The following is a 13,648-nucleotide window of genomic DNA, read 5'->3' on the forward strand; positions in this document are numbered from 1 at the left end:
GCTAATCTGCAGTGGTGGGGTTTTTGGGGGGGTTGGTTTGGTTTCTTTTGAGTAGCAATTTTGGCAATCACACTGAAAAAATGTCTCTGGAGCTATGATATATGTATGTCTGGTGCCCAGCCTCATTCCCTTTTTTAACCTAGGAAACTTTGGATAACCCTACTTTGAGATAAATCTGTGTTAATATTTCTAATGACTTGGGTGAGTAACTTCAAAGTTAGTTTTCTCTACCTTCTTTCTCCCCAGTGATGAACCATGGGACTGGCTGCTTGTTTCCACTAGTTTTTTTGCATTGGTGTAACTCTAAAGTGCCCAATTTATACTCTTATCAAAAGTCGTTGGGGGGGGACAAAAAAAAGTGAACTAAACTTGTTCCCTGCCTTTTCTGTTTTAGAATTTGAAAAATTGCAGGGTAAGCCATAACTTGTGACTTACATGTCTGCTCTTGTATCCAGCTCAGGCCTAAATATCTCAAGGTCTGAATTCCCAGCCACTGCTGCTGGCAGATGGGTGTTACTTGTCTTGGTATCTGTGGTTGGTTACATCCAGCTACTGCTACCACTCATCCTCTTTGGGTGAGTCCTTAGACTTGCCTACAGTGCTGAGAATGAAAGCCTCAATCTTACTACTGCTTGTAAGGCTGCTCCTTGGGTATATTCTTGTCTCAGCTGTAGATGTCGGTTTTGCAGAAATTTTGAATCTGCTGTCTTTTCTCAGTGCACTGAGCTTTAAGCCCTACAATTTCTGCAGTTTCAGAGGCTGTACATCCTTGTGGCTCCAGGCTCATACTACAGGCTGGAAGTGTGTTTGTGGAGTGGATTTGGCCCACTGGGTTTTCTATTAAATTCCTTCTTGCAAAGTTCTACCTCTGAGATGTCAACATTATTGTTTTAATTCTATTTGCCAGCTTGTTCCCCTATTTCCCTTATTAACACAGTGGTAGAAATGCTAGAAGGCGAGCTTCATATCAGGCTTTCTGGCCTTAATAAACTCAATGACACGTTTTACGTGTGTTTGAGTTTTACCACACTGCTGTGCTGTAGTTGTGCATGTGTCCAGGCCTACGTAGTAACAGTCAGATCTAGTGCAGGAGCAGACTGAGGTGGTAGAGGTTTGCCCGCAGCACTGGGAGGCTACTGATGTGAGAGTCTGTTCTTGCCCCAAGCTCTCTTCCCTGGATTCAGCCTAAAGGTCATGTTTGAAATACAGTAAGTAATTATTTATCTGGAACTTTAGGAGAAGGAACATCCAGTTTTCTTCCTTTCAGGTGAGGGGCAGCGTTTCTAAAAATGAGTTATCTACACCAAACCAGTTTTTGTTATTCAACTTCTTTCACATTGCAAACAGCAAACATAGTGCCTTGTTTTATACGTACCCCTTGTCCGGGAGTTCTCTGTCTCCCAGGAAAGCATAATTAGTGATTTTATACAACATACATCTTCACTCAACCTGGCTCAGAGTGCCCCGCTATCTGAGGAACACACTTGAAGCATTGCCACAAATAACTCTGAGATGGCTGAAGTGGGGTCAGCAATGCTAGCAGTGCTGGAGTATACATCTTGCTCTTTTTGATGTCTCTTCTTCTGGCCCTATTTGGGACAAATCAAATTGATAGCACTGAAAATATCTGTAACAAAGGAGGACGTTTATTCTCTATTGCTGATGCTGGGTCTCCTGAAATTGTAACTACTTACATTTTCAAAGCAGTGATGGTGGTAAGGAAAAGAAACTGAATTTAGGCTTATTTTTTCCTCCAATTTGAAGATGGGATTTTTGTAATCCCATCTCATTTGAAATTACTTAGACCTTTGAATTTAGGTATGGGCAGAAACTGTACAACCATTTTCTGCCAGTGGCGCAGGGGTGTCCATCACAGGCCTCGCACTGCTGCCGCTTGGCAGACTTCACTGCTCCTGTGCTGGGTAACTCACCACAGAGAACTGCTTAACATAGTCAGCAGAAGTGAGTTTTAAGTTCGTAAGTCTAATTTCAATTAATAGTTGGTACTGCAGTTAATTGTCAGCTTTAGCAGTTTCATATTTTTTTTTGAACTAGTCACCCGATGGTGAGTATTAGGTATTGTGCATACAAGTGTTACTGAGAGAAAACAATTGGCAGAGGATTTCAGGCATGGTTGCATTCTAATGTTGGAGATGGCTGATGATGCTGCCAAGAATTCTACCCAAAACCTCAACAGCTCCCCAGCTAGAGGTTGCTTGGCAGGACTCTGCCAGGTATCGCTCCCTGGGTGGGCCGTTCCTGTGCAGTCAAGGTCTGTTTACAAGGACTGGTGGCAAGTTTTGTTTGTGAACTTCCTGTGAATTTTCCTCTTAGCTCTGCATATCTGGAAAGGTCTCACTGACCTGGTGGATACTCTTGTTGAGCCTCTGCAAGCCAAGCATGGGAGTTACACCACTTTGGAACTGGCAAAACGGTTTCTAGCTGGTTTAGTTCACCCAATTTGTAAATCCGTGTGTGCGCACATGTTTATGTGTACAAGCCAGGCACCTCTTCTGAAGGCAGTGTAGGTGCACCTCGTCGGCACCAAGCCCGCTCTCCTTACTGCTTAAAAATGCTTGTTTAGCAGCCCTGCCTCACAGCTCCCTGAGCAGTGTGAGCTGGGTGGCTCTCAGAACCTGCCAGTGAGTTGAAGTTTGTTAAAGGATGTGTGATCCAGGCCTCATGGCTGGCAGGTGAGTTCATTTACCTTAGCCTCTTCCTACTCAGCATAGGTGAAGTGTTCATCTTATTTTTTCTATCAATCAATCACAAGCCTTTTCTTATTTGGCCAAAGCAAAGGTGGGTTTTTTACTGAAAAGGGGTTCTCTTGGTTTTTTTGAGAGTCAATTCTTAAGGTTTGTTTTACTTGTTTCTAATGTGGAAAAAATCAAAGGAAGGTAAACTGATATTTGGAAGTCATCCTTTGTCAAAACTTGCTTGCTTTGATGAGAGTGAATCCATAATCACTGAAAAATTAACTGTGCAGCTGCTAATCTTGCTATGATTGCTTGTAAGGGGACACACGCTGTTCATTCTTTTGGCTACATATATTTGTAAATAAGGCACAGGAACACATGGGCATTATCCTTTCCCAGGTTTTAAACCACTATTAATAGACTTGTTAATCCAATGAAGAAGTGTATTTTTACACAATTAAAATGTATTAGCCTAGTGAGTACAAAAGGGGCAGTGAGGAGCATTTATTCACAGGGTAAATCAAGCTCTGATCAGCTGATCATCAAAACATTATCTGATTTACATTTCTATAGGCTTATGACCATATGAACAGGAAATTAATTTTGGCACTAGGTTCAATGATACTCAAGTCCACTATGCTAGAAACAAGCACAAAGCTGCTATTCATATTGAGACCCACCATCCAATACAGGACACAACCTGGATGACTCCTTGATTTATTTCCCCCTCTCTGATGGGTAAAACATCCATTTTAAAAGCTCCCAAAAACCAAGAACAGCCTTGGCACGGAGTCTGTGCAGCTTGCCTTCTGGTGTGTTCACAATTGGCCTGTCCAGCTGCTAAAGTCTGTTGAGACAGGTCTGCTACCAGTAGGACCAATCACTGAGTGAGTGTTGGGTGCCACCAGTTTCATTTAGGTTAATTTGTAAAACACTCTTGTTCCTGTGTAGAACATCTCTGATCTAGCTGACCACAGTACAGTAGAGGAAGCAGCCTTTTTCAAGTCCTGGCACAATCCCCACTTCCCTCCAAATATTTTGCCCAGTGAAAATAGACAAGTGAGTAAAAACTGGACAGTGCCCTTTGACATAGTACTTTGTTATCCTGCCTAATGCTGTTGAGGAGAAAATTCCTTCTCCTACCTAATGCTGCTTATTTATTTATTTATTGGAGATGAATCCATGTTGCTTCAAGAGGCTTTTTTTTCTGTGAGATAATAGCAGCAGCTCTTCATAGATCCATTTGTTGCCGTGGTGATCTGCCTACTCCTTTTGTTAGTCCGCCTCTACTTCAATAAACCCCCTTCCTGTTATCAGCCTGGTGAAAATGTCTGCAAGTTCTTCAGAGCTAATAAACAGCATACATCATTCCTTTCATCTGATCACTATAGTGTGGGGCCGTAGGAGAGTGAGAATGGCGCATGAATTGTACAGCTGCACTAATGGAACTCCGAAGAATGAACCTCCCCAGTCAGCCGAGCGAGTGCACGACAGGGCACTACCTTTCTCTCCGAGCTGGAGGTGCCAGGACTCAAAAGCTGTACCTTGTTTTGAGCACTGGTGAATGACTTGTCTCTTGAAACTAATAATGCGGAGCTCTCAATGACTATTTCAAAGTTGCTGGTTTTAAAAACAGGCTTGAGGTCTCTTCAGTGTTTTCAGCCAGCTGAAACAATCTTTTTTTCCTTTGTCTTCTGTCCCTTATGCCTCCTAGGAATGAGATGGAAAGACACTTCTTGGAGCTACTGCAGTTTAATATCAATGTTCCTGCCAGTGTTTACGCCAAATACTACTTCGATCTTCGCTCCCTAGCAGATGACAATAACCTGAGCTTTCTGCTGGAGCCTCTCAGTAAAGAGAGAGCACAGAAACTGGAGGTAATGGTCTGAGATTGGCTGAGCAGTGGACTCTGTCTGTATGTGTAGTAAGAGCATCTGTTCCTAATCATGTTAAGTGGCAGTTAGAAAAAACTAAAAAGCTTTTAGATTAGTGTATTACAGGCTAATTTAACCCCTTTATAACTACAGTTAGCACTTCTGAAACCATGCCTAGGCTAAGCTAGTATTCTGAGGAAAGGAAGGGACGGAAGTCTGGCAGATCGCAGAATAAAATGGATGGTATTTGGGGAACTGTAGCTCAGCCAGGCTACTTAAAATTGAAAGGATTAGTGTCGTATGTAATGGATTGTCTGTCCTTCCCTGGTCACAGTCTGTATTCCAAGCACCTAGAGACAGTCACACTCAGACCTTGCTAAATACTACCAGCTGAAAGTTTCCCACTGCATCCCACTGCACAGCTGCTTTTAGGTTTAGAGGGAGCACTCTTACTGCTCTCATGGTTTAATAAACCATTTGTCTGGGGACAGCTGCAGAAATAATATGTTTCTTTTCACAACTTCTAGAACTTCACCTTTCCAAATAAATGTTGCTTTAAGATAAACTTTTGGAATAGCTACTTCTTAGGAGCCCTTCAGAATGTCCAGAGGAGTGTAAATACAGATTACTGGTCCTTTCTGCTCCATGGGAAAGGCTGCCCTTCTCCGAGTCCCTGCAGCCGCCTTTGGTATGAAGGCTCATTTTAAAAAACCTGAACTTTTGCAGAGTCTGTCTTCCTAGTTGCTGGAGATATGTAAGACATTTTGAAAATATCTAAATTACCTGGGTTCCCAGGCAAAATTTCTTGTTGGATCAATGCAACCTTTCATCTGTTCAGGTTTAATTGATGACTCTGCATGTTGTTTTGTTGACCTTTCAACAAAGGCATTACTGCAGGCCCTGTGTACACTGATACCATAGCCCCTTTCAAAGAGGGGTGTGCTACGGTATTCTTGGCTTATATTGTTCTATTGTCCACTCCCAATAATTCTGCCAAATGCCAGGGTTTTTATTTCGTCCCCAAAGTGGCTGAACTTTGGGAATAAGTGTGATCCCTCCTGGTCCTTCGGAACGATAGGTATGATATGCCAACGAATTCCTCTATTTAAAGTTAAGCAATGCAACTCTTCTGCTTTGTCTCACCCTTGTTACTTGCACTTTAAGCTAACACTGTCACTAATTGTAAATGTGGTTGTAGGGCAGTTCATATTCCACAGGAAATTGTTTACTGAACTGCTCAGTGCCCAGGCATAAGTGGATGATTTACAGATTGTGAGCCTGTTTTGTTTCTTCTTTGCTAGCAATCAGGGGCTTGGTGTTTAAAGCCAGAGTAATTTTCAGTATAGTATGTGATTTGCCATAAGGAGCTTGCTAATGCATGTATTATAGGATATTTTGAGTTTTAATTTTAAAACTTTATAAATCTTTAAACCATTTGCTAAAATTTTTAATTTACCTTTCGGGTAGAAGGACATGAGCAGTTGATAGGGGCGTGTATGAAGCACTGAATCAGTATTCCAGGGATTGAAACCTGATTTACACCATATGGGCGACTGGGACTAAATATGTCAACACAGGTTGCTTTATGATTGATGTGCTAGCATTAAAACTGGAGGGAGAGCCTGGTCTTGCACTGGGAGCTCGTGCAGCCAGTGTCTCCAAGAATGCCACACTTGAGCCAAATGCATGCCTCCAGAAGGTCGGCAGAAATAAATGTAAATAATTATTTTAAAATACACTTAGAAGTTTATTCATGCTCAGAGTGCTTTTCACCTTTTGAACTTCCAGAACACTGGGCTGTGCTGAATGGGTGCTGCCTTAAAGGGAAGGTGGAGGCTTGTAGCTGATTGCAAGACTCTGAAAGTTCATCTGGTAATAGGTGGTAAATTATTAATGGAAGTAAATGTTCAGGACTAAAATTCAGTTCAGCTTTTTATTCCAGATATCCTTATTTATTTGCATTGATAGTGCCTGAAGGCTCCGATGAGAAACAGGCCTTGCAGGGGAGGACACACAGTGCTTTCTGGACAAGCATGTGTTGTTAGGGTTTAAATAATTAGGCTTGTTACTAGAATAGCTGCACCAGAATAAGGGCTGCTGGCCTGGCTAGATAAGCAGAGCAGAGGCAAGCCAATAAATGGGTGAAAAATCAGTTAAATACGAAGTTGTCCCCTTGTGCTGATATTTAGTAGCTGTATTATGGTGCCCTGGCTATCGCCATGCCATGGAGCAGGGGCTGCCCTCCCTCCTCAGGCCTCTTCAGGGACCTGATCGCGAGAGTGATCCCGGGAAGAGCACGCTGGGGGCGATGGTAAAGGCAAAATTAATTTCCTAGTACAACTTAGTTTCCTAGGCTCACGTGCACTGAGTGGCCAAGGGCAAGGTGCCTGCAGGAGTGCAGAAACCTCTTCAGTTTGAACCTTTTCTCTCCTAGAAATGGCTGTGTGCATTTTTGTACTGTTAAAATAAAGTTTTCGTGCTGCTGCATGCAGCAGACTTAGCTACTAGGTGCAGTTTTGAACATGATGTCCGCAAACTCGTAAGTCTGAAATGGATCCAAGTTTTCCATTAGACAGTGAGACTGGTAAAAGAATTAAGATACCTGGATATGGAAACCACTCACCTTCTTTACGTCTTACTTTCTGATGGATGAGATTCCATCAGAACCACAGGGACGGACCCCTTTAATATCTTCCCTCCAAAGTAGTTCTTATTTACTCTCATTCTAGGTAAAAAAAGCTAGTAGCGTTACTGCTACAGAGTGCCTGCTCTGTTGGTATTACACGTGTAAAAGCTTCCTTGAAATGTGCAAACTTTTCTAATGTGAACTTTTCATTTTGCATCTAATCATGGTTCCCAGGCTATCTCCCGTCTGTGTGAAGACAAATACAAAGACTTGTCAAAAGCTGCTATGAGACGATCTTTCAGTGCTGATAACTTAGTTGGTATCCGCCGTTCTAATGCCATCCTCTCCTGAGGAGAGAGAAAGGTGCTGCACCATGAACCAGCATCCACCTGAATCGGAGGAATACCACCACTCCATGCACACAAGCCAGCGGTGATGGTGTCTTCCAGCAAGAGGAGGAGAGGAGGGTAAACTGGCCAAGGGAGCCCAGAGCTTGAGGAGTATACTTGGTGCAAAAGACAAGATCTTTGTCAAAGCGACTCTCCTCCTCCTAATGTATCCAGAGGTGCAAAAACAAACTTCTCTCCTCCTCTCCCCCACAGATGTTTGCTTACTATGTAGGCCTATAGCTGTGAACTCCTGAGGTTTTTAATAATAAGTAGTTTTAAATTTTAGAATTTAAACACTAACCACATGACTATAGTTACAATGTTCTTCCCTCTTCTCCCTTGTCATCCAGAGTCTCGCTGCATTTGTATTTCAGGCCGATGCAGTGTAAACAAAACCACAACAAAACATGGGACTCTTAAAGTATAAAGCCACTCTGGAGCTGAAAACAGTAGCATAGACACGTGTTGACAGTTTTTCCCTGGTTTGGCTACTAAAAGCTGCTATTATTGGTGATCTGTTCATAACCAAGAAGTTGCCCAGCAGGAAGGAATTCCAACTCTGCACCCACAACTTCACTCCAGTAGAGATCGTCAAAAGACTTTGAATGTTTTGACTGGGGGCAGAGATATGGTTTTATGTATTGTTAAAATGTATAGGGTCCATGCTGCATTTCTTGTGAATTATGGTGCTTCTCTCATTTTCTAATACTTATATTGCTCTGGAAGAGACGCAATCTGTATATTTTTCTGAGGCATTGAATGAGAAAGTTGGTCTGGAAACATCATCACCATCCCAAACAGTGTAGCAATCCAGTGGTGAATGGTGTGTGTGCAGCACTGCTTCTCCGAGTTCTACTGCAGATCTCTTGTGCTATATACAGTGGAGTTCCTAAAGCTGATATTGTGCATCCATCTGGCTCTCCTTGGGTTTCTGTTTCCTGGGAGGGATTTACATTCATAGTGAGACAGTAATGAATTTGAGAATCCTGGACTACCTAACAAGGTAGACTTAAAAATATTGTGTTCAACTGAGAATTATCAAAAAGTTTTCTATAAAACCTGGGGTGGTGTTTTTTTGGTTTTGTTTTTTTTTTTTTTTTTTTTCTTGCGCAAAGTGAATTTTATCTTGTGCAACTGCTCTACAGGCTTGGGATTTGCTCTTTCTGAGACTTTGGAATGGAGCTTACTTTCAGGGTCTGAAACTGAACTCTAAGCAGGATAAGTATTATTAGACTCTTCCTGTTACAAGTCTTTGTAGTATCTTCCCTTCTTGGATCCAAATAGATTCTAGGCGCTTTGTCCTAGGAGCAGATCTCCCTCTGAATGGCACGGGTTTTGTGCACTTCTCTTCCAGCCAAGGCCCAGAAACTTACACTGAATAGCAAGTCCATGCGCCTTTGAGAGCGGGGCTGCCTGAGTGTCATCATCGGCTTGGCTGCACTCAGCTGTTAAAATGATGCATACAGCCCTTTGCAGTATGCAGATATGCCAGCCCCTGGCTCCCTGATCCATGGAACTTGGCACTTCAGGTATTGATCACAATTCAATTTTGAAGATAATGCTACATCTTCAGGTGGTTTTCCTTTCTCATGTTTGTATTAAAAGAAAAGCTAATAAACTCTATTTTAATTAAAGCTAAAGGTGAATTGTGTGTTCTGTACAGCTGTCTGATTTCATTTACCCTCACGAGTATGAAAAAAGAAAGGAAAAACCCCGTGGTGTGGGTGAAGGCCCCTTCGTTCCCTGTACCAGCCCTTCGCCTTATCCCGGGGGCTGTGGCTGTGGGGGGAGCGGGGCAGAGCTGCGGTGGCAGGTGGGGCAGGGCCCTGCCAGCCTCCCTCAGCTGCCGGCCTGCCAGAGCTCTGTGTAGTGGCCTGGCTCTTCCACTGCTCCCTGGGATTTAGCATTTAGCTGGGCTGCTCACACAATTGCTCCCTGAGAGTTTCTTTGCACTTAAATGGCCTTTAAGCAGGGCCAGTCTCTCTGGAGGTGATGTGATGGTTAAGTCTTCCCTTGTAGCTTCCAATTTAGTGTTTCTCAAGTGACCCAACTCCTGGATTGACTTGTGACCCAACTGCTAACGAGCTTTTCTTCCCTTTGCACGGCCAGGTGCCTTCAGCTTTGTGGGACTGGTCTGGACACACTTGGCTGTGGGCTGGCATGTGGCTTCAGCTGCAGCCACGTGGCTGCGAGGTGCTCAGCAGAAACTTGGGGCAGTCATTAACCACTTGCCAAATGAGAGGGAGGCTCTTCCTCCTGATCTGGGTGGCAGGTGGCTGACAGCTCGAGCTGATGCCTGTTTCTGCACTCTATCCTGCAAGAGACCACTGCTCAGAACTTCATTTTGCCCTAAACCTTAACTGGCTTTAGGTTAACTGTAGGATAGCCAGAACACATTGTCCATAGGATTTTCTTCTGTTCAGCAGATGCTAAAAAAGACTCAACCACAACTTGGCTTCTTAAGAGAGGAAAAAGCGCAAGTCCACTTAATGTTTAACATTCTGGTCCCCCTAAAAGAGTGAGATTCTAAAAAACACAGCTAGTGTATTTCTTGGGTAAACAACACAAAGGATACAGCTCCCTTTTGAAGGGATGAGCAGTGACTGTGTCAGAAGCAATGACGTTTAGGTGGTTCTGCTGGAAGATTAACTGGGGGAGGGGGAATACCCTGTAACTTTCACTATTCTTTCTAGAGTGGCAGCACTTTTCTCAAAAAGGCAGAAGAAAAATTACAATGGGAATACTGGCATTACAGCACTTGTCACCTACCTCTGCTCGCAGGGAAGAGCAACCAGCTCCAGGATCCGGGTACCTTGTTTCTCTTAACCCAACAGCTGTATAATATATTTAATCTATGCTGAGGAGACTTCTGCCTGCGTTCAGTTCCAGGGCAGCGCCCCGCTCCTCTGGCAGTAAATACGGTTTGCAGGGACAAGAGCTGTTACGGCCCAGCAAGAATAAAGTGAGCGCCAGCGGGAAGACGACGAGCACGGTGGGTTAGTGGTGTGTGTGGGCTACGTGGTGCCCTTGGGCTCCAGCAGCCCTCTCCCGTTGTGTACGGGGACTGTGTATTTTGTTTCTAAGGGAATTTTATGAGAACTACTTCAGTGTGGGTTTGGCAGTTGAGAGGACAGGCACTTCAGGGGTGGAATAAATGTCAAGACCATCGCTTCTGGATAAGCGAATAGGCGTCGAGCGTGACCTGAGCAAGCAGAAGAGGACAGAAGAGCAATTGAGGCGAGAGCTTGCCCGGGGGCTTGGCAGGCGTGTGCGGGGCAGGGTGAGCCGGGTGTTCAGCGCTCAGCACCATGCAGGCTCCTGCCCCTCTCCTGCACTGGGGTTTCCCACAGCACATTACACAGGCCTGACTTTCCATAACGTTATCTGGGAAAACTACACTTGCACCAAATAAGTTGTTTGACAATATAGATTGAATTACAGGGTGCTGCCAGAGTGACTGTAGTGCACTTACTAACACTGTCCCATGCCCCCCCACCCCCTCCCCAACCGGCTTGGGAAAGAGCATTTACCCAGCTGAACAGGGGCTTGTTTGTCATCACAGGATTAAAAAAAGTCTCAGGCTGCCTTTGTGGACAAGGCCCTTTTGAGGTGAAACAACCACCTTGGCTTCTGCTCTGTGATACTAAAACCTTCTGAGAAGGCACATGGTCCCCGTGCTGTCAGACACTGCCATTCCCCGTGCCACCCTGCCTGAAATTGTGCTGCCTTTGCACTGCTCAACCCCCGGGAAGCCGCGGCTGCCTCGAGGACGGCCTCAGTTGACCCGACGGGACGCAGAGAGTACGGGAGCGACCCGGCAGCACCAGCATGAGGCTGGGCTGTGTGCGCCCACGCGTGTCCTCACAGGAACAGAATCCTGCGGCTGAGTCGCAAAGGGCTGCCTGCAGGGACAGCCCTTCCCTTGCTCCGAAAAACAGCGACGTGAGGTAGGCGGTGGATGGCAGCTCTGCCAGACTCCTACGGACTGAGGAGCTGAGGACATGGCGGCTTCCTGGGAGGTGAGGATGACAACAAGGCTGCCTGCGAGGTGCTGGAGTTCCTTCGGGAGGCAGGCGGCGAGCACGCCTGCAGCTCCTCACTAAGAACCTCGGGCTGAGATGGTGCTTGTCCCCTCCACACCCCAAACCAGTTGCCCCACGTGCGATAGGATCAGCCCCTGGCAGCGTGTTTTGCCCGTACCTGAGCACGGGGTGGGAGGGGGGGATGAGGAATCAGGTGAGTCAGTCTGTGCAGCTGTCAGGTTTATCTCTGGGTGCTGGAATGCTGCTTCCAGGTAAGAGATCCTATCTAGTGGGACCTGCTGTGTGCCTACACACCTAACTAGATAGCAGAGTCCTGCACCATTAGTCACCACAGAGCCAGCCTTAACCCCTTGCTGTCCTTCCTAAAGTGCTCCTCCCAGCACAAGAGAGCGCACGCCAGGTGGCAACACGGACACCCAAGCCGGCGTGCAGCATCCTGCTTGGCTGAGTTACCATCTCCTCGGCCTGACAAGTATCAAAGGGCACCTCTTCAGGCCTGATCCCAGCGCAGGGCGAGGGCCCGATACTGCGCAAACCGCAGAACGCCAATAAAAGTTGATAGTTAACCCCCTTCAACCGGCGAGGCGCGACCTTGGCCCGTCAAGGAAACACCCTGTCAGCAAGGGCACGGGCACCAGCCAGCAGCAGGGCCGGCCGGCTCCGTGCAGAGCCCGGCCGCGGCCCCCGGGCTGTGGTGGGGCCTCAGCACCCGCGCTGAGGGCTCGGCTGCCCGACCTCCCCGGGGGCCGAGGGCAGCGCTGCGCGGGGCGGGCTCTCCCTGCGCCACCCAAGTGTAGCTGCCCCGCCAGCCCCACGGCGAGCTCTAGTGAGAAAAGCCCTGCACAGCTCTCCAGGACATGCCTCCCTGTCCCCCGCGGTGAAGTTTTCATGGTAATATTCTAGGAGAAGCAAAGAAAACAACAGGCACCTTTTTTGTCCTCATAAATAGCTAATGTCAATACTTTTTGAATAAAATTTCTTCAGCTTTTCACAAAATATAGTACAGTTATTTAAACAACATTGAACAGCATCAGTAACGGAAGAGGCAAAAACCAACATGTAAATTGGCTACAGTTTACAGGGCACACAGCAATGGCTCCTTCCCCCTCCTGCCACTTGTTGCTGAGAAGCCAGGCTCAAACACAAGTTGATCGTATTAACCTACCTACCCTTAGATCAAAGCTGAAAATGCTCTTGCATTTTTCAATAGACAAGGGCTTGAAACCAAGCTTTACACAGTCAGTTGCACTTTGGAAAAAAACAAAAACAACAAAACACCACCTTTGACATGGTTTTGTTCATTGTATTGCCTGATGTGTGTTTAGCTGTATCTACAAAAGGCACTATAGAAAGAGAGGAGTCCAGCGAGGCGTGGATTGGAGCGGGTTGGAGTCATTTAATGCCCTGGATTACAACACGAGACTACCCACGGCGTCTCTGCGCCTGACCTGCCTTGCTGCCGAGAACACACCTGTCCCAAACCCGTATCAAAGGTCACTACGGCTTCCGTATGTACAAACCAGGCTATAATACAACTATTTACAGTTTGTAACACAACATGGTGCAATTCTGTCCGCAATGAAGTACTGCAACACACTGGAGGGAGCGAGCCCTCTGTCGCAAGAGTGCTGATATGCGCGGCTGAGCCGTCCCTGCCGAGCCCTCAGTCCCTGCACCGCTGGCTCCTCCGGCCAGAACGCCCCAGAGACACTCCTGCAGAGGTACCTTGGCAGCACCTTTATCAGTAGATGTGCCACTCGAGCGGCCCCGCACTTCCCAGGCTTTGGTTTTAAAATGAGGCAGAAGCCTTCTTGACTGAAGTGGTCCAAGGGTGTTAAGAACAACGTCGGATCCTTGCAGTCCCGCGGGAGCAAAGCCAGCAGTTGTTCTCCGGTGCTTGAGCAGCCGGGTCACAGTGCCACACTTGAAGGAGGGCAAAAAGGACTCGAGTAATGGCTGGGTGCTTACATACGTGATCACCGTTTGGGGCAGGGAAAAAAAAAAATAAAATCGGGTGCTT

At 46.1% G+C, this 13,648-nt stretch overlaps 2 protein-coding genes across 2 annotated transcripts in view; one reads left to right on the forward strand and one right to left on the reverse strand.

Annotated features, from left to right (window-relative positions):
* Window positions 1–9,219, forward strand: part of CCNYL1 (cyclin Y like 1) — a 34,443-nt gene extending 25,224 nt beyond the window's left edge. The window contains exons 9-10 of the mRNA XM_042784336.1: window positions 4,411–4,573; window positions 7,431–9,219. Coding sequence (XP_042640270.1) covers window positions 4,411–4,573; window positions 7,431–7,547 — 280 coding nt within the window. The 3' untranslated portion in view covers window positions 7,548–9,219. The remainder of the gene's footprint in view (window positions 1–4,410; window positions 4,574–7,430) is intronic.
* Window positions 1–13,648, reverse strand: part of PLEKHM3 (pleckstrin homology domain containing M3) — a 132,041-nt gene that overhangs the window by 1,847 nt on the left and 116,546 nt on the right. The window lies entirely within an intron of this gene.

The sequence above is a fragment of the Tyto alba genome, unplaced genomic scaffold (assembly GCF_018691265.1).
Source record: "Tyto alba isolate M040663 unplaced genomic scaffold, T.alba_DEE_v4.0 Super-Scaffold_7, whole genome shotgun sequence".
NCBI classification, from domain to species: domain Eukaryota; kingdom Metazoa; phylum Chordata; class Aves; order Strigiformes; family Tytonidae; genus Tyto; species Tyto alba.